The sequence below is a fragment of the Numida meleagris genome, chromosome 2 (genome assembly GCF_002078875.1).
Source record: "Numida meleagris isolate 19003 breed g44 Domestic line chromosome 2, NumMel1.0, whole genome shotgun sequence".
Lineage (NCBI taxonomy): Eukaryota > Metazoa > Chordata > Aves > Galliformes > Numididae > Numida > Numida meleagris.
Window position 1 is genome coordinate 5454450 of NC_034410.1, and position 20230 is coordinate 5474679.

At 41.7% G+C, this 20230-nt stretch overlaps 1 protein-coding gene across 7 annotated transcripts; it reads left to right on the forward strand.

Moving 5' to 3' along the window:
- On the forward strand, positions 3625-19802 carry NUB1 (negative regulator of ubiquitin like proteins 1). 7 transcript variants are annotated; one of them, XM_021387893.1, is made up of 16 exons: positions 3679-3734; positions 4237-4408; positions 6576-6694; positions 6781-6942; positions 8845-8903; positions 9470-9540; positions 10442-10624; positions 12690-12778; positions 14138-14244; positions 15128-15314; positions 15665-15772; positions 15970-16122; positions 16868-17014; positions 17280-17375; positions 18086-18278; positions 19111-19802. In XM_021387893.1, the coding sequence occupies exons 3-16, from the start codon at positions 6578-6580 to the stop codon at positions 19272-19274; spliced, it is 1836 nt and encodes a 611-aa protein (XP_021243568.1). In that variant the 5' UTR covers positions 3679-3734; positions 4237-4408; positions 6576-6577; the 3' UTR covers positions 19275-19802. The 7 variants fall into 7 exon arrangements, with proteins under 7 accessions (XP_021243567.1, XP_021243568.1, XP_021243565.1 ...); XM_021387891.1 differs by lacking the exon at positions 3679-3734 and adding an exon at positions 3773-3921; XM_021387895.1 differs by lacking the exons at positions 3679-3734; positions 4237-4408 and adding exons at positions 3781-3921; positions 5717-5762.

The window sequence follows — 20230 nt, forward strand, 5'->3', positions numbered from 1 at the left end:
GCATAAAGAATGCCTTATTTCTGTCTAATCTAAACTTACTCTTTTAGTTTAAAACCATTATCCACCTGTAGCAATTAGAAAGATCAACACAATGGAAAAAAAAAACAAAAAAACATTACAAAAGAGATGGAAGGACCAGCACAATAGCAAGGTGCTAAAAAGGAAGGGAAGTAGATCACTCACCTGTATCAGAAGATTCAGAATTCACAGGGAAAAGCTTCCACCAAGCAGGGATCTCTTTCCAGAGATCCTCCCTCAGTGGCAGTCTGCCCTTAAATGAGGCCTAAGAGGGGTGGAGCCTGGCTCCTGGTCACACAGGTGAATTGCCTTCACCTGTGCTTCCAGGGCTGGCTGGGTCTTTCCTCCAGGTGCTCAATCAGTGGTTCAGGCTACGACTCAGCAGTTTCCATACACCACCCTTGTCCTATCACTACATAACCTGGTAGATTCCATAGCCAACTTGCTTGTAAGTCCCCCTTGAAAGGCTACAATAATGACTCTGCAGAGCCTTCTCCAGGCTGAACAACCTCAACTCCCTTAGTCTTCCTTCATAACAGAGGTCCTCCAGCCCTCTGATCATCTTCACAGTGTCCTCTCCACCTGCTCCAACAGCTCCACATCCATGCTGGGGGCCCCAGAGCTTAATGCAGTGCTCCAGGGTGGGAGTACCATCATACCATGGCACGCAGTACCTCAGTATTCTCTAAGACCACAGAAAAGGAAAAACCATCATGGAATATAATGCCATTCTACACTTCTTGCCAAGTGTCATCTTCTCTGTGCCACTCATAGCAGTTCCAGGCCTAAATTCCATACTGTCACACTAGCAGATTGGCAGGCACCTCTCTCCTGTAAATAAACATCCATAGGAGAAGGGCAAAACCATACCTATGTGCATTAACTCTCCAAAAAAATTCTTCAAAGATGTACTTGGGAGAGGTATTTGTTGTGATTTTTCAATGTTTTCAATGTTTTTTTGATGTTTTCAATTAATTGATTCCTACCTCTGGGTAGGCATGAAACATTAATAAGCAATCACAACTAATTTATAAAAACAAACTGAATTAAAAACAGTAAGAAAAAAACCAGTACTAAGTGTATTTAAAGAAAGAATTGAAAAAAGATAAAACACAATTATGGATAATAGTTAAAGGTATAACAAGGATAAAATACCAGATAACAACCAGCTATACGAAACAAGAAAATACCTGGAGAGAAATACCAAAGGACAATGTGTTTTTTGAACTCTGTGGTGCACATTAGCTTTCTATTTTCCTGTCTCACTGATTACAGAGTTTATTGATTTGTACTCTAGCCTTTCATTATTCTAGAGTGTTGTTTTCGTTGTATCTACAAATCTGGAGACCACAGGAGAATCACATCAAGATAAAGGAATAACTGAAAAAAAAATCACGTTAGCAAGGAGCCCCCATAAAAACGGTTAAAAATTAAATTTAAGATCATTTTGGCTAGATAGTTGCAATGAAATACTTGAAAACATTTCAGTGAATGCAACTTAAATTTTTAAATCGGTATCACTGAAATTCTAAAATCTTATCTAGCTACTTACCTACTCTATACACCCATTTGGCTAAATTAGTGATATTATTTTCTGCAAATACTTTTAAATTGATTTTAAAGTGCTTTGAATTAGTTATCTTAACTAAACACAGACTTGAATACTTTGATTTAAAAGTCGGTGAAAGTTTATACTCAGACTAAATAACTAAAGCCTTTGCAGGCACTTTCATACAAACACTTTGTCCTTTCCTGAGGCTTCTCTAGCATACTGGTATGCTTTGTACTGACGAGCTTAATTAGGAAGGGCATTTTGCCTTTGGAGAAGTCAGTTTAACTCCCAAGGACATAACAGAAGGAAAATTTCAGTACATTTTCATTTGTTAGGGGAGTATTGTTAGCTAAGAGAAAAGTGGCTATACTTGCATTTCAAGAGAATAAAATATTACACAGGTGCATTGCCTGAAAATTATTTTTTCCCTACAGCAGCCTTAGTAAAAAATGAAAAAGGGAACAATTTCATGAGAATAAATGGAAAACTTCAAATATTGTGAAGTCACAGTTCTCAAACTCACCTGATTTTCAAAGCCCTTTGCTGTTTGCTTTTCTATGTTTGGAAATTATGGGGAGTAACTATCATCACTGCATTACAATAACTTTAGCCAAGTTTCAAGCACTGAATTCAAGAGTGTTAGAAAAGCAAGTTGAGAAACAATAACCTTATTTTAACAGTGGGCAAACGTGACTGACTTATGCACACAGGAGAGCTTGGAATCCTGAAATTCTAGCTCAGAGTTTGTGAGCACGACACACAATACCTGTGGGGCCACACAACTGCCTAAGGAATATGCTTCACATAAGGACTGACCTGCAGGGCCATCTAGTCAAAAATAAACAAATATCCTTAGACAATGCTTTCCCTCACAATATCGAAGCAGTCTGAACAAAAGTTTAGTCAGGCAGTGGAACAGGCTGCCCAGAGGTGGAGTCACCACTCCTGGAGGTGTTCAAGAATTCCAGAAACGCAGCTCTGAGGGACACGGTTCAGTGGGCACGGTGGCGATGGGTTGAAGGTTAGACTAGATGATCTCAGAGGTTTTTTCCAAGTTTAACAATTCTATGAAAATCCTCAGCTGCTGGGACAAATGGTCACAGGAGAAAATTAACCCATGAGCTAGTTATTTCTAGTGTAACACATTAAAGAAACACTCTGTGTTTTTCACAGGCCCCAGAAAGGTTCTGGGAGCAAGCCTCCCCTTTGGGGGTCCCACATACAAATATAACATCACGTGCCTACTGTGGACAGCCTAAGTGGTCTCACACCATCCCCAGCAACAGGCCATTATGGGGACTAAAGCAGAAGGTACAATGCATGTCACAAGGGAAACGGGGCCAAACATCTTCCTGAGTCTGGGAGCTCTCTACAATGTCCCAAAAGGAGGTTGTGCCAAGGTGGGGGTCAGCCTCTTCTCCCAGGTAACAGCAATAAGATGAGAGGTGATGGCCTTAAGATGCACCAGGGGAAGTTCAGGTTGGATATTAGGAAAAATTTCATCTCAGAAAGAGTAGAGATGCACTGGCACAGGCTGCCCAGGGAGGTGGTGTTGTCACCATCCCTGGAGGTGTTCAAGAAATGTGGAGATGTGACACAGGGGGCATGGTGGGATGGGTCAAACTAGGTGACCTTAGTGGTCTTTTCCAACCTTAATGATTCTGTGAGTTTATGTCCACATACAGTGCCACATGCAGTAGTTTTCCAGCCCAGCCTCCGAATTCAGGCTAATTTTGACATCCTTACAACAAACGCAAACTTGTTCTCTAGCCCACAGGTCCACTGACCCTGCACCCAGCAGCCATCGCACCCAGCTCTTCCCCTCAGCACTGACAGGAACACCTGCCCCTTTTCCCTCTCAAGTGGAAGGGCTTCAGCTGAAAGGGTCTGACAGGCTCCTGAAAGGAGAGAAGGGGGTACCCAAGCACTACCGCTTCTCAGAGTGCTAAGCAGGCAAGAAAAGAGCAAAAATCACAGCGTCCCACCGAACAACCAAACACAACACATACCAACAAGCGCCCGCCCAAGTGAGGGCAAGCCTCTAAAATGGCGGGCGGGGCTTGGCTTCAACCACGTGACTCGCGCCCCCCTTCCGGCCTCAGCGCAGGAACGTCCCGGAACGCAGCCCTACACACCCACCCTCCCTGAGGGGAGCGGTGCGCAGGTAAGCGTGCGGCGTGGAGGCGGGCCCCGCGCCTTGCCCCTCCTCCCTTCCCCTCCTACAGGCCGCCGCCGCCCGCGGGTGAGCTGCTGCCCCTCTGAGCAGGCGCCGGGGCTGTGGGGAGCGGTTGCTAGGGTCCGCTGTCCCCTCAGCCTGGGCCCCGGGGCCCGTGCTCCCCTGTGGGGCTCAGGTGGGTGCCTCCCCTCACGCTGAGGTACCCCGCGGCCTCCCTGGGCCGTGGCCGGCGGGTGTGGGTGCTGTCAGGGTGGGCCGGGTGTGCGCCGATGGCGGCCCAGGGCGGCTGGTGGGTGCCTGTCGTGCTGCTTAGCTTCTCTGTCGCCCCTGGAGCCGTGAGAGATCATAAAATAGTTGCTCGAGGGAACCTTGCTTGCACCTTTGTCTAGTCCATCTTGTTTTATTACTAAACCACTCGTGAGAATCCTCCGTGCTTTCCCTCATCGATTTTTTTCAAGCCTTGTGTCTGCGTTTGTTTTTCTGAGCCCAGCTGGTTCAGAGGGTGATACTGGAGTAACACAATCTCAGTCCGGTGTTCAAAATGGCCTTTCGGTTGTTCTGAGCAAAGGAGTTTTGGGAAAGCCCCTTTAAACTCAGTGAAAGTGAAACCATCTCAGGGACGCTTGTGCTCATTGCTGGGAACATCACTGGGAACATCACTCGTAAGTTCTTGTTAAGGATTCTCTTGCCATTTACTTACGGTGAAGTGGTGATTTTTAACGAACGTTAAGGTTTTTTAACATATAAAGCTATAGCTGTATTATTGTTCATGAAAGGAAAATGTTCTTTTTGTAGAGGGTTGGTAAAGGTAAGTTTAATTGGAGACTCCAGTGTTGCTTCCTGGTTCAATAAGTGAACACATTTGCAAAACTGTGATGTACCATATTGATAAAAGAGTGAACCACCAGTTTCCAAATGTCACCTGTACTTACAATTTGTAGTCTTAAGTGTTCATTGCAATTTTAGGGCATCTGGATGCCTCAAAGTAAAGGATACCCTTTTGTTTCTGAAGCTAACACTAAGTAGAAGCATAGAGATGAGTTGGTTGTTCCATATACCCTAAAAATGGCAAATGGTGATCAAATAGCGATTACGTGGAAGTTGTGTGATGTGTTTCAGAAAAAAATGGGAGAACTGCATTAGTAACCATCTTTTGAAAGTTGGATATGTTTGTTCCTTTCTGCTTGTGAAAGCCATCTTTTGCTTCGGCCCTGAAATGATAACATCTCAGCAAGAAGAAGGAGGTGTCGTTGTGTCACCTGGTTTGGTCAAACACTGCAAACTACAGGAAACAAACAGGAAGGGTTTTTGAAGCACCTGCTGCTCAGTAAGCTGTCCTGGCCTTTTGCTAGAAGAATCTTTGCAGCATTCAGAGATTCTTTGTAGCTCACCAAAGCTGCAGTTGAGATAAGGTTAACCTATATGTTTAACTGACCATTCAATCTTTTGCCTGCATTTTTTTTGCTCACAGTATATGCCCTTCTGAGCAAGGAACAGGCTTTGAATCTGTGCACAGGGGTAGTGAGCTCTGATTCTTCTCTTTCTTCCCTGTTTTCCTGAAAGCTCTGTGCTGATAAACAAGAACAAAAAAAAAATGAAACCACTCTCAAAGAAAAGTGACGCTTTAATCAATTTTCAATGCCAATCTTAGTGCGTAAATGCCAACAACTTAAATGCCTTTCTATATAAATTAAAAGACATCTGCAATATGATTCCCGGTGCACAAGAGCCAAGTCATAAGTAAATAGATAGTCTTTTTTTTTTTTTTTGTCGAGATCACCTCATCTTCTTTTCCTTACCCTCTCTCTGCCTTCTCTGTTCCTTGTTATAGAACCATAGAATCATCAGGGTTGGGAAAGACCTCTGAGATCATCCATGTATCACCAATATTTCCCACCAAACCACATCCCTCACTACAACATCTAAACATTTCTTGAACACCATTTTTTTAAATGGATTTTTTTTTTCAGGGAAATGCTGATTTACTCAGAGGTTACTGCTTTTTCTCAGCTGAATGTGAGTAACTTGTGGTGATGAATTCAGCCTAAACTATCACCTGTGAGCTAGGGAACTGCTCTGTTCAGCTCACTACCATCTTTTCCCTAGTGATGGATGCTTCATTGCGTGGTGCAGGTTTACAGTGCACATCACATTTAATCTCAGCCTCTGTACTTTATGTTGCTTGTGCTCTGTGTGCCTTTTCCGCAGTGGGAATGGAAAGAGCATATCGTGGGCTATGAAAAGTGACAAGCTGCTATTTCATCACTGTGATAGCAGAATTTTACAATACCGTTTCATGATGGTATTAAATGTGGCTTCTTGCCAAATGATTGAGATCTGACAGGGGAGGCATAGATCTCGGCACTGATTTCACTTTGCCAGAGGGATGAGAACATTATGTTATGGTCTTCTCATGGGGAAGTTTGTGGTACTGAGATGTTTCTTCTTGACACCTCTTTTCTGTCTTCCCAAAGAGAGTCATAATTTGTGTTCAACCAGTGGCTGGTGGAGAAAGGCATTTAAAGCAGTGAAGCAGGAAGGCAGAGGTATAGCACAGACACGTTTGGAGAGGGATTGGAATGAGCAGTACTTTCCAGAGCAGGAAGGAATAATTTTATCATGGAGTTTGAAGAATCATTGTGTTCTGTGATTCTAGCTTATATGAGAGGTTAAGAGGAGATTTGGTGCCACACAAAATACCAAAGCAGGGGGCTCCTGAATTACCCATGTTCCAATTTTTGATAGTAGTTTTCTTGTTAGGTTCCCATTTCCACAAAAATGTGTTTCATACTCAATGGTATTCTTTGCTTGTTTGCTTTTGTTATAAAGGAATGGCACAAAAGAAGTATTTAATAGCAAAGCTGACAAGTTGCTTAAGAGAAGACAAAATTCAGCTATGGAAACCACCATATACAAATGATAGAAAAGAAGCTGGTGAAGAGATGAAGGTAAATATTCCATCTTAGCTGGTGTTGCGTGTTCTCCAGTCATATTACTGGTGCATTTTGCCAGGTTTTTCTTGCTGTTTTCTTAGGAGCTTGTACAGAAATATTCGTCCAAGCTGAAAATCAATGAGAATGATGCAGAGAATATGCTGGAAGAAATACGATGTAAAGCAATTGAGCGTGGAGCAGGAAATGAAAATTATAAAGTGACTGGGATTGCAAGACTTGATATACATCTGCCTCGTAGAAAAGTAAGTGATGTTGCAGAAAAGTTGGGATAAGTAACTTTACTTTATGGCCTTTTGAGTTCTAGTTGCATATCTAGTACAAATGTTTTCATTTCCTTAGCTTCTTTGGGTGTTTTGCATGATGGATCTGTGTTCAGTATAAAAATAATAATGCTGGGGGTGGGGAGGGAGAAGAAGTTCTGTAGATATAGTTTTACTTCCCCAGATATGTGGAAATATCATGAAGAAGGGATTTAATATTGGGAGACCAGTAATTGTCTTCCCCTTAGGATTTAATGAGAAATGATCTTTCAATTAAGAAAAGTAAATTAGATTCAAGTGTCTGTCTAGCTCAATTTGATTTCTTCTGACTTAACCATTCACGTTAGTAATAAAGAGCAGATTTTTTTTTTCAGTTGTAAAATTCCTGAAGTTGTATTAGCAAATGAATATCACTTCATTACCACAGCTCTTGTTTAAATGACAGCTTTAATTTTTTAAAAAGTCCCCTTTCTTTTTATTTGCAATGAGCAAATTGAATGCTGTGTCATCTTAAGTGGTGTATGGCTGATGATGTAAAATAGTTCTCCTTTAGCTTTTAACCATGGCACATGGCAATGCTCTTACAGTGATTTATATTTTAACTATTCTAGCCCACGCAGCTAACTAAACCTCCCGTGTTTGAACTTGGAAAGGTGAGGGATGGTTTTCTATTCTGATGGTACTCATCTGTTCTAAGTGAGGCTCCAAACATCTTGCCCCTTAAAGCCAGGCTTCAGCCTTTAGTTTCCTGCCTAAAACAGAACAATGAAATTGGTGTCATACTGGTCGCTCTGCTGGATTCTGGGGCTGCACCTACCCTGGTCAGCCAAACCACAGTCACAGTTGTGAGCACCCTTTCTGATGCAGCTCTGCCCAGGCCACCTGCAGTTCTGCCAAGCAGTGGTCAGGCACAGCAGTGTGAGGGACTGATCTCCATCAGCAGTTAGGATACAGCTGCTCTGTTTTGAAGGCTGAGAGGGTTCAGCTCTAGGGATGTGAACTTCCCTACAGGACAGAGAACAGGCTCTTGGTTAGCTTTTTACTAGTACAAAGCCAGTCTGGCAAACACAATTGCCATCTCCAGTCGCTTCCTAGTTTTGATTCTGCTGCATGGAAACAGCATCTTCCCCAAAGTTGTGTATCTTCATCTGCTCAGGTAACAGTAGAACTTCTTTGCTTAGGGGCACTTAAAGGTTGCACTCATCTTTTCAGTGACAGGAGTGGTGGCTCTGGAAAAAGGCAGCATTTTTCTACTGAAGAAGATGATCTTCAGTGATAACCTGTGCTTCAGAAGATTTCTCTTTCCACTGAATACTTGAAAAAAAAAACGATCATAATTGTTCTCTCTCCTGTAGAGAAAATTAATTACCAGGGAATGTGACAGGCTAAAGGCAGAGGTTAAGTATTTGCCATGCCGTTGAAACAAACAAACAGTCTCCTAATTCCTTTTTTCTATGCCACTGGGCATGAGGGAATTAATTCACTTAAGATTTCCAGTTTATCTAATCTGGGACCAGGCACACTAATAGGAATTAATGACAACTTCACCAGTCACAGGTGAGTGGCATAATTACAAAGCAGAGTTAAGATTGAAAGCGCGTAATTAAATTAGTTTAAATTGTTTGGTTCTGAATTTGGATTTATCTAACTTTGAATCTTGTGCTGTTGTAATGCTTCTTTTTAGCAGTGTATAGCAAGTAGAATACCCCTTGCCCGGAAATTAATAATGTGTATGCCAAATGGTAACCCTGTTAACATGATTATTATTTGAAAAAGAAATTGTAGTCGTTAGAAAACAGTTAATTAAGAAAATGTCCAAAGTACTGTGATATCATGTTCTTTTCCTTTCCTCCTCCGTTCCCCCATCCAATATAACTGCTACAGAGCAGAAAAGTCCCACTGGAAACTAGCCTGTTCATCACTGGCAAGGAGCTCAGATCACAGTAAGTGTAATCACCTTTGGTTCTTGTCTCAGTACTGCATGACAGTGTGCTACTTCACAAAAATGCAAACAGTGCACCGTTGTTGGATTATCTTAAGCTTTTTTTAAGGTTTGGTATGTCTGAATAGGCTGTTAAGCATTCATGGATAGGGCAGTTCTTCATTTGAAACGTGGTAGCTTAACACAATAACAAGGAAAGTTACAAATGTGGAAATGACTCCTTTGTAAATCATCAGCAAGTGCCAGAGCAGGCAGCAGTGATCAACGCTCCCAGTTTGTAACATCCTCTAAATAGCAAACACCAGCTTCTCTTCTTTTGGTATTTTTAACCCGACTAAAATCAGATTCTTTTCTGCCTGTTTTGCTTTTCCCTTTCTGTATCCCGTCTTTTCCCTATATGGCATAGAATGCTTTCTGATGATGTTATTTTGACTTTCAGCAGCCTTTTATAGCCCAAGGTTAAGCCAGTTATGAACGTACTCGTTTTCAAGTTTTATCGCTATTCTAATAGAAATACTATTTGTTCTTACAAGTTTATGTTCATAGATGCAATGATTTATTTCACAGGATTGCACAAGAACATGCATTACAAGAAAATGCTATCAAAATAATCATAAATAAGAAGCAGCTTGACCTGGGTATGTATCTAGTGGAGTATGCTAGCTCTCGTTGAGCATACTTCTGTGTTTGTTTTCCAGTTTATTGCTTCTCAGAAGCAAACTTTCTTGCAATTTTGTTAGTTTGGAAGATCTCCAAGGAATGGCAGCTGTATTTGCCAAGCTCTGCTCTGAGGCACATGTAATAAATCATCACGATCAAAATACTCAGAATTATTGATTATAGGAATCCCTTAATAAATGCTGAAAATCTGTTTTCTGAAGTGTTGAAATGCCCAGAATAGATGTTTAAGAAAAAACATAAATTTCCCCAATCCCTGTTATATAGCTGCACATTCAAAAACTTGTTTGTAATGCCTTACGCATGTTCAGTGTTTCAGACACTTTGTGGGAACTAACACAAGCTACTTTCTTTTTTTATTGATTACCTAAGCAGCAGACATATTTGTTCCCTTGGAAGAAGTCAGAACTGGTTAGAGCCATAAAATTGATAAGAAGAACTTGGATTTAATTTCCACTTCCTCTGTCCTGGTACTGTTGTGGTGTGTGATTCTGGACACGTGATTTAACCCCACGTTATTCCACTTTTTGCCTGGAGATCAATTAATTGAAATAGAAACACTTGTATGTCTTGAATGCTTTGGGGGAAAAAAGAAAGTGCAAGCAAAGAAACATACCAGTCATCTTAAAAGGATTTCTTAAATGCAAATTCTTTTGGTTTGAGTTGCTGTTGAAGGTGTCTGTAATTCACAGTGATCTTGACTGGGTACTTGGATCTAGTAATGACTGTAGTTATCCAGTATAGTGCAAGCAAGGAAAGGGGCTGTTGAGTTTGTTGTTTTTTTCCAGTAGCAGTACAATGTAAAATGGTTTCTTCGCAAATAAAGTTTGAGGAATGCCATCCAAATCCCGTGTTTTGCAGGAAAAACCCTTGAAGATCAAGGTGTAACACACAATGCAAAAGTGATGGTACTTCAACTGGAACAGAGTGACGAGGAAACTAAAAGAAAGGTTCAGGAAGAAGAGCTGCAACGCAAGAAAGAAAAAGACATCAGTGACAAGATGCAAAGAACTAGGAAAGGTTTGGAAATCCTGGCAGAGAGAGGTAAGGAAGGGTTGGTGTGGGAGTGGGGAGCTGGGCATCTTGCAGGTCATCTCTGTAGCATTTCAGCACAGACAAGTACCTGTACTGTCACTTTGTTTTATACTTTTGTAGTTTTCTGCCAACTTGAAAACTTAGTCGATTAAAACTTCCTCTTGTAATTATTATACAATTGGAATGCTAGAAAATATTTTACACTTGGTGAAGGATATAACATGAATCAATTATTATATAATTGGCACTTGACAGTTAAGGGACTGACAACTCTGAGAGCAGGCTTTAAATTTACTGTACACATAAGCACGGTGGAATAATGTATGATAAGTCTTACACTTTTTTTTGTAGTTTACCTCAGATATGACTGTGTGTAACCATGGTTACATTGTGCAGAGCAGCTCACTTGTCATTCTGATCTATAATGTGGCTGTTCTTTTCTCATTGCATTTGATGTTGATTGCTAGCAACTGTGGATTAAGTCAAAGGGATATAGTCAATTTAACAGTAATAATTTTTCAAAATGAGATTAAGTGTGTCTGTGAATTGCGCTGCTAGATGGTGAACTGAAATCATTTCTCTCTTTTATTGTTTCAAAAATCCACAAACAAGAAACTGAAATTGAGGATGTAATGAATTCCTGCCAAATGCATAAAAAGTATGTGAGCAAAGCTGCTTTTAACCTACTGTAATGTCAGATTCTGAACAAATAAAGGAAGCGAGTCTTTTTATTGACTTAAGGGGTAATTTAGACCCCAGCCCTTGAATCCTGTGTAGGGCCTTTTTAAGATATTTACTACTAGCTGTCACTTACAGCAAAGTGCCAGAGTATGACAGAGTCTATATAGAGTGTCCTCAGAGGCTCAAGGCTCTCTGTTGAAGCAATGTGAAACAAAAGATTTGTTAGATTCTTTAAATGTTTCATCTGTGGAAAATTGCAGGGCAGAAGCTTTTAATCTCTGCAAACTCCTTCTTAACTGTCTTTTGTTTGTAAGAGAAGCATCCTTTTTCATTTTAAGTCAAATTTAAGTGAAAACAAAAAACTAATAGCACAGTCATAAACGTTAAAGACATGGGGAAGGGATAGAACCATAGAATCACTGAGGTTGGAACAGACCTCTGAGATTGTCTTGTCCAACTGTGCACTTATCACCAATATTTCCCCACTAAACCATGTCCCTCAGTACAACATAGGAATGTTTCTTGAACACCTCCAGGGTCGGTGACTCCAGCACCTCCCTGGGCAGCCCCTGCAAGTGCCTGACCACTCAGTGAAGAAATTTTTCATAACTTCCAACCTGAATTTCCACTGATACAACTTGAGGCCATTTCCTCTCGTTCTTTTGTTAGTTATGCAGAAGCAGAGGCTGACCCCCACCTCCCCACAACCTCCTCTCATGCAGTTGTAAAGAGCAATGAGACGTACCCTGAGCTTCCTCCATGCTGAACAACCCCAATTCCCTCAGCTGCTCCCCATCACGCTTGTGCTCCAGGCCCCTCACAGCTCTCTGTCCTTCTCTGGACATGCTCCTGGGCCTCAATGTCTTCTTGTACTGAGAGGCCCAAAACTGAGCACAGTTCCAAGTACAAAGGGTACCAAGTACATGGGCAGGGCTGCCAGGGCCCCATCCAACCCAGCCTTGAGCACCTCCAGGGATGGGGTATCCACAGCCTCTCTGGGCAGCAGTGCCAGTGCCTCACTGCCTGCTGAGTAAGGTATTTCTTCCTACCATCTAACCTAAATTCCCCCTTTTAGTTTAAAGCCATTCTCCCTTGTCCTATCACTATCAGACCATGTAAATGCTTGGTCCCCCTTCTGCTTGTAAGCTCTATACAAGTGCTGGAAGGCCACAGTGAGGTCTCTCCAGAGCCTTCTCCTCTCCAGGCTGAACGAGCCCAACTCCCTCAGCCTTTCTTCATAGGGGAGGTGCTCCAGCCCTCTACATAATTTACATTTTTGTTATTGTTTGCTTTTTTGTTTATCCACGTACTCAATGACATAATCTTATGGCAACAACGTTATTCTTTTGGAAGGTGGTGCTTAAAACTGAGACTGCTTTTTCTTATGTTTCAGAGGAGTACTTGGATCCGGATACTACTCCATATCTAGATATAGCTAATCAGACTGGGAGGTCAATCGAGATTCCTCCTCAAGCCAAAAAAGTAGGTAAAATTTAACTTACTGAGGTATTAAGACACTTGATGAATCAGGCTTTAAGGAGCTATTTCAAATATAGTATTGAAGACAGTTGGGCTTTCTGGGGATGCACACTGGGTCCACTAGATATTTGCTTAATACCAATAGTTTTGAAGTAGAAATGAAGTAGAACTATGCAGTTGGAGATACTTTAGTCAGCTGAGGACAGACCCATAACTGCTGATCTAATCGCAGGTTTAATCTTGCATAGACTCCTGTGTCATCCATGTCTTTTTTTAGTTTGTTTTTAAAGATGGTTTTTAACTTTGTTTCCTAGCACCTGTTTCAAATTTTGATTGCCCTAGAACCACATGAAGATAACTTGTTCATTAGGCTCAAACAACTTCAGTTGGAAGCAAAATGAGTCTCACAAAATCAGGCTTTTAAAAAGTAGTTTTGAGACCTTCTGCTCTGTGACCACCTCTCAGATTTAAATTTGTTCATTGTTGAAATCCCACATTCTCAACTGAATGTCTTATGCCAGGTGCATGCAGTCATTACAGTAGGAGTGACACACCTGATGTTGGCTGCCAAAGCAGAAGAATGGCAGTAACACTCTTTTGAGATAGTTGAATTTTCTGAAGAGAAGTAAGAAATCTTTACAAATGTAACAAAAGAAAAATGAAAAAAAATGAAGGAGGGAACAACAGTGAGCAGACACCAGTGTGTGATAGCTGCTGCTCTAGCATCTACTGAGGCACACTGTGTTTTTCTGATTCATCTGGAGTTTCTGGATGATTGGAAAAAATAGCTGTCCATTCTTACAATGCATGTTGCTCTGATGAGGTGCTATAGAGCTCGCCCTAAAAGTTAAAGCATTAAATGCATTGAACATGGGTGAGAAGAACTGTTGCAGGTTGTGTCTGTCAAGAAATATTATTTAAATTGCCATCCTGCAGGAACTAGAGAGTTCTCCTGCCACTTTCAAGATATAATTATCAGTTCTGAGGTTTTATAGGAAGTGAATCACTAGAGTTATACGAGGTAGTTGTAATAGTAAAGCAAAACAAGCTTGATACTGCTAGAATATGTGGGACTTGCAAAGTGTTCAGCTTTTTATCACTTGCTATTGAGAATCTGAGTAGTTCTCGTTTTAAAATAAATTCGGTGCTTCATGTGTCAGTAGAATTTGTTGGTTTTTTTTGACAAAATATTATTAGATGGGAGAAGAATATGAAGCAGCATGAAATAATATGGCTCTCACCAAACTGACAGAGTGATATTTTTCTAGGAAGAAGGAATCTAATGGATTACCTAGATAATTATTTTTTATTATAATGGAGAGCTGAGGGGAGTAGAGAAATGACTCAGTGTGTTTTTTCTAGGCACTCGTGCTGGCAATGGGTTATCATGAAAAGGGCAGAGCATTAATGAAGAAGAAAGAATATGAAATAGCACTGCCGTATTTGCTGGATGCTGATAAACACTTCTGGTGAGAACCTTTTGGAGTATTTATATCTGGCTTTCCTGTACTGTCAGCCAAATATAGGAACACCGTTAGCTCTGGCTGTGTGTGTAAATCAGGGCGAGTTCTGCCCAGGATTACTTCTCACCCCCTCTGCTGTTGGGAAATGGCAGGCAAAGCCTCTGACTTGCAGTGACAGGTGGCTTCATGGAGAACAGCTGAAGCAGATACGGCCACTGGGCAATTTAGTCTGTCATATTAACATAAACAGAAACTGTCATTATTAATGTACGAGGCTATAAATTGCTGTAGCTTGAGAGGCAGATAGGCATACACTTTTGCCATCACTCCTGTAAGGAGTAATTTCCTGAACAAGATGGAGCAGATGGCAGAAGTCAGTAACGTATCAGGCTTTCTGCTGGTAATCTAGTTAGCTGTCAGCAGTCAGAACCCTAAGCTGCTGTTTTTGAGAGCCCCCCAAAGTAACATTGTCCTCTTCTGCTTCTCATCTGCATGCATACACAAGGAGACTTAGGCAGATCGCAGTGTATTCACTTGTAGGGAAGCAGACAGTTGATCTCTGTCCTCTTAAAGGTTACAGAGTGTTTAATTCTATCCTGCTTTTGAATGGATGCTGTCTTAAGTAGTAAAAAAAAAAAAAATGAACTGTGGCTATCCGTAATTCTTTGAGAAGTAGTGTTGTCATGAGTGTCCTGTGCATTAGTGAAAGTGATGGGACATCACTGTTTTATTAAAGTTCCACTGGCTTCAGTTAGCTACCTCAAATATGAAGCACGTGCTTCCTCAAATTCTTGAGTATGTATATGAGTATATATGTACTCCTAGCATGTTTTGTTAGTGTTTAAAAGGTAAGCAACCACCCCTTTAAAAAAAAAAAATGTTTTCCCAGTGAGTGCAGCACCGAGCTGCTGAACACGGTTGATAACTATGCAGTACTGCAGCTCGATATAGTGTGGTGCTACTTCCGCCTGGAACAGCTGGACTGCCTGGATGATGCAGAGAAGAAGCTGGCCACAGCCCACAGATGCTTCCAGAGGTGCTATGGGGAGAACCATGAAAGACTTATTGATATCAAGGTACACTGGTTCTATTGAACTAGGATGACTTCGTTGGTTTTTTTTCTGCATTTGCTGACTTAGTGTTGAAATATTCCAAGGCTCTTCTAGAAGCTTAAAGCTTTCTCCTGCTTCCTTAGCTCATTATATAGTTGTGTCATTGTCAGCATGGTGGAAGCAATGGACTTGACAACAAGGTCACAGCGAATACGTTTATATGCGCAGACTTCACTGTGACACTGTATTTACATACTAACCGTGGCATATTAGTGACTACAGTTTCATTAAATATGGATAGTGTTGTGTTGGTAATGAATTGATGTCCTAACGTATGCTTCCCCCCTTCTCCCTTTTGTTTAACAATTCTTTAGGGAAGCTATGGCCGTGAGAAGGTTTTATTTCTACGGCTTTACCTTCTTCAGGGAATAGGACACTATCACAGTGGCAGAGAAAAGGAGGCTGCTGAGTACATCCAGAAGGTAAGGCACCACTAGGGAGAGCTTTCAAGTTGTCCTCGCTAGGTACTTAATAAAGGAAATATGTTCCTGTATTTGGGCTCTACGTTGCACCTTCTACCTGTTCTTTGCTTACTCAGGAAAAATGGGGAGATTTTTTTTTTTCCATTTGTATGTTAGCGACAGGGTTAGTAATGTCACGCTGTTCTTTTTACACACAGGCATCTCGTTTATATGAAGAGCTGTACATAGATCCGGAAAAAGTTTATCGCCTGTCACTCCTGGGATTTTCTGAACAGGAAGCTCGCCTTGCCCTGCGAGCCTGCCACGGGAATGTGGAGCATGCTGCCAATCTTATTACCAACAGGAGAGAGGTATGGGGCAGGAAAAGCATTAAACCAAGGATTATATTTGTTGGGGTGTCCCTAAGATCATGTTTTGCTTAACTAGTGCACCGTAGTGCTAAATTAAGGACTTTAATTATCGTGCTTTGGCACTGTTAGCAGGACTAACAGCTTGACATCTGCTGCCACAAGTCTGAAACAAAACGTAATAGGAGAGAAGCTCTGTCCTGAAACACATGGGATGATGTGTTTGGACTTAAAAAGTCCATGAAGGGAGAAGGTTGTTTTATGCTCAAGTATAAGTAGCTGACAGTATTGTCCATTCTCCAAGTGCCTGAAATCACATTTGGTAAGCAGAGGTGACACTTCAGGACTTCAGACAGTGAAATGTGGATAGAAAAGTCAAATGGCTGTGAGAACTTGTTGGCTATGTGCCCTGCATGTGCTGACTGTGTGTCCTTGGCAAGTCTTGTCCACGGGCCCATCTGCCAAGTTGGTTTATTGCTTACTACATAGGGCCCATAATAGCTGTGATAGCATAGGATTAGATCTGCTGAGACTTCAGAACAGAAGCATGGCTGCAGTGCTTGCTCTTGGGAATACAAACCGTTTTAGCGATCACTGTCTGACAGCAAAATCTGTATTTAAAATAAAAAGTTATTTATCCTCCAGAAATTCAAACTCAAAAGTAGTAAATCCAAGAAACCCCATATGCACAGGGGAAGGTGGAAGCAATCCATGCACAGATAGCTTTGTAATGGCTGTGTTCTTGCAGGAAAAGGCACAGATAAGGAGGGAGGAGAGAGCTAAAAGAAGGCAGAGACTGGAAGACATAAACACCTTGAAAAGTATGGGCTACTCAGAGCGAGCTGCTCAAGTAGCCCTTCATCATGCACAAGGAAACCTGGACCAAGCTTTTAAGGTAAGATTTTCAGGAGTAGTGCTTTTGTACAAAAAAAAAAAAGTATTCTTTTGGAATTGCATAGCAGATTCTTATATTCTCCCTTCTGTATTGGTGAGTTCATACCCTTTTTTGAACTGTGATGACCGAACTTCTACTTCCTGACCCAATGAATCAGACACCATCTAAGATTGCTGAGGCTTTGCTTGCATCAACTAAACTTCTCCATATTGAGGACTAATATAACTGTATTGCTCTATTCTAATCCCTCTCCATTTTACTCTAGTTTATTCTGGACAATCCAGAGTTGTTGTTGGAAAACGATGATGACGATTCTGTGGCCTCGGACCAGTTTCAGGTTTCCCAAGAAAGTATTGACCAAGTAAGTCAGATCTTTTTCTTCCTGAGGAGTCGGTAGTCTTGTTTCTGAATTATACTTAAAACCACACTAGATCTTTCTTAAGCAAAGCTGTAGGAATAGTCTTTGTCCCACGTCCCTCATACGCTGTCACGCTTCCATTGTCTTGCATCTGCTGTTCACACTTGGGTTGAAGTGTAATTCCTGTTTACTTCCTGCCCTTCACACCAGTGTGTTGTGCACAGGTGCTGAGGGAAGTACAGGCATTCTAGTGCTCTAACTCTAAAAAGACATCAGAGGAGAAATGTATTCAAGCATATTGCAGTGCACTTGGGAAAGAGTTGGCATCTGTCTTTCTCATCATGGGCCATCTGAAAAGCTCTTCAGTAGCTAGTGTGGTTTGATAGTTAATGTCAGGCAGCAGAACTGTATTGCATAGAAAAGGTAAATAATAAATGCACGCTCCTGGAATGCTGGAGTTCTTTGAAGTTCCTTTTGAAAACTGAAGAGCTGGCTTGCTGTTAAACAAGAGGCTCTTGATTTTGCTCAATGTTCCCATTCCTGTAATAGGTCACTGCCCTGTTGTTAGCTATTCCAGTAAACCAGAGTCAGTGTCCTGGAATTCCTGGTATGCAAGGCTTCCCTCTGTGCAAGGGGAATGACTGTCAGATTCCTGTCAGTCACTGATGCTGACTGAGCTTGGATTTCTCTGTCTTTATTTCCCCTCCTTGCAGCTGATGTATATGGGATTCAGCCACGAGTCAGCAAAGCAAGCTTTAAAGGTCTTTAAAGGCAACATCCACTTAGCTTCCCAGACACTGGCTCATTATGGGGGAGTTCTGCCAGATTCCCTTCAGCTATCACCAGAGGGGTCCAGTCCGTCTGAGGAATCAACTTCATCTAAAGACTCACCCACAGAGTCTGCAAGTAAGAACTGCTGCATGCAAGAACTAAAGAAAGCAGGAGGCTATTCTGCTTTCTGTACAAGCTGATGATGCGATTTCTGCTTACGTTACTTGTAGAGGGCTTCGAGTTAGGCCTCAGACAAATTTCCTTGGTACCATAGTTACTGACAAGACAGACATCACCTCCAGATAAGCTATAGCCCCTGCAATCAGTCCCAGCCATGTATGATCTGTAAGGGGTGTGGTGTCAGTTCCAGCACAAGGCTGGAGGCCTCAAGCATCTACATCATGTCATTGGTGAGGAACACGCGGCCCTTTCTAGCCCACAGTTAATTATAGCTTCTCCCATCTAACTGCATTCACTCACACCAATTAAGACTGAAAACAAATCAACCTCTCCCTGTCTGTACTCTCAGAGAGTGAGTAGTACATTGTCAAGACTGTCTTGCTTTCTGGACTTACTGCTGCTGATGATAGTATTTTTGGCTTGCTAATGCCTCCTCTTTTGGTTGCTGTGAAGTTTTATTCCAGATCTGCGTGATACAGGAGCTGATTTGACCACATACCCTTTATCTTGCTAGAGCTGTAACTGATACTTGCATTAGCAAAGAGGAAATAGGTCTCCTATTAGCTGTCAGAGCTCTGGCAATCCCTGTTGTACAGCTAAGGGCTTTCCTGCAGCTTTAAATAGTGGGAAAATTAGCCATCCTGCAATAACTGGGAGAGCAATTTTAAGTAACAGGTAGTTTATAGTAATTGGCTCTTGCAGAGCCGTTGTGCTGGTGAAAGAAGGAAAGTATAAACTTCTTTCAGCGATGAAAGCACTGCTGATTTTATTTCTTCTTTAATTGAAGGTTCTTCTAGTTCGCCAACAGATGAAGACATGGAGACTGATGCAGTCAATGAAATCCTAGAGGATATTCCTGAACATGAGGAGGATTATCTGGATTTAACACTGGAGGAGGAGGAACAGATCATTCACGAATACTTATCCTACATAGAAGTACCACAGCATTAAATCTCATTACCTTGACTTCAGTTACACGCTTCTCCCTTGACAAATTGAGTTTGGATTATAAATGCATCTTCAGCTTATTTCTTACTAAACGCCTTGAAGTCAGTTAAGCTGTAGGTGAAACACGTAATTCCTGCTTATTTATAAATCTGCTTAAAGCCTAATGTGTGCTACACTGTAACTTATTGTCATAGCAAAAAGATAGAAACATTTATTTTCCAAAGAAAATTTAATAGAACTTAACTATATTTTTATTGTGAAATAAGTCGATTCACTTAGCATACAGGCAAATAAGCATTTCTCCACCCTTTTAAAATACCAGCTTTAAGGCAATGTTTGTAAAGGAGAGACCTGGCTAATGAGGTTATAGAGGTGTCCACCTCCATACTGTTTTTTTTTTTCAGCTGGAAGACTTGGAGGAGTCATTTACATGTCTGTTGTGCATGGATTTATGCTGCATTCTGCTTGTCGCTTCGTGCAGGTGTTACACAGGCAATAAAGGTTACTATGTGCTGCTTCAGCTTTTAGTAAGTAACTCTTCTGTCCTTTGCTCTTAAAAAGCAGTGGGAACTGCCACATCCCATAGCACCTGTGTGAGCTGGGCTGCAGTACCTCAGCTGCCCCTCCTCTTCCAGCTGTGGGACTTGCTTCAGAGGGATGGAGCTGTTTAATTTCGCAGGGACTACATTTTCTTTAATTGGCTGTTGAGCAAAACTCAGCTCAGGTTGTACCCAGCTTCAGCGTTCCGGAGAAATACCTGCGTGGGAAGTGCCCGATGTAACATCCAGCTCTCTGCAACGTAGGCACTCCTCTCCACCTGACATGTGAGTTCCCCCTGCCTTAGTTTTTTCCACTTACTTACATTCAATACCTTCAGGCTCACGGTAGAGGGAGCTCAAGCCCTACCTGCAGCAGGCGCGGGGGGAGGCAGCCAGGAGCGGGAGCTTTGCTGCAGGTGG

Coding starts and splice junctions, on each gene's coding strand:
- NUB1 (XM_021387892.1), top strand. CDS start 6,578: ATGGCACAAAAGAAGTATTTAATAGCAAAGCTGACAAGTTGCTTAAGA. Junction 12,779..14,137: donor TTCCTCCTCAAGCCAAAAAA/GTAGGTAAAATT, acceptor TGTTTTTTCTAG/GCACTCGTGCTGGCAATGGG. Junction 18,279..19,110: donor CTCACCCACAGAGTCTGCAA/GTAAGAACTGCT, acceptor CTTTAATTGAAG/GTTCTTCTAGTTCGCCAACA.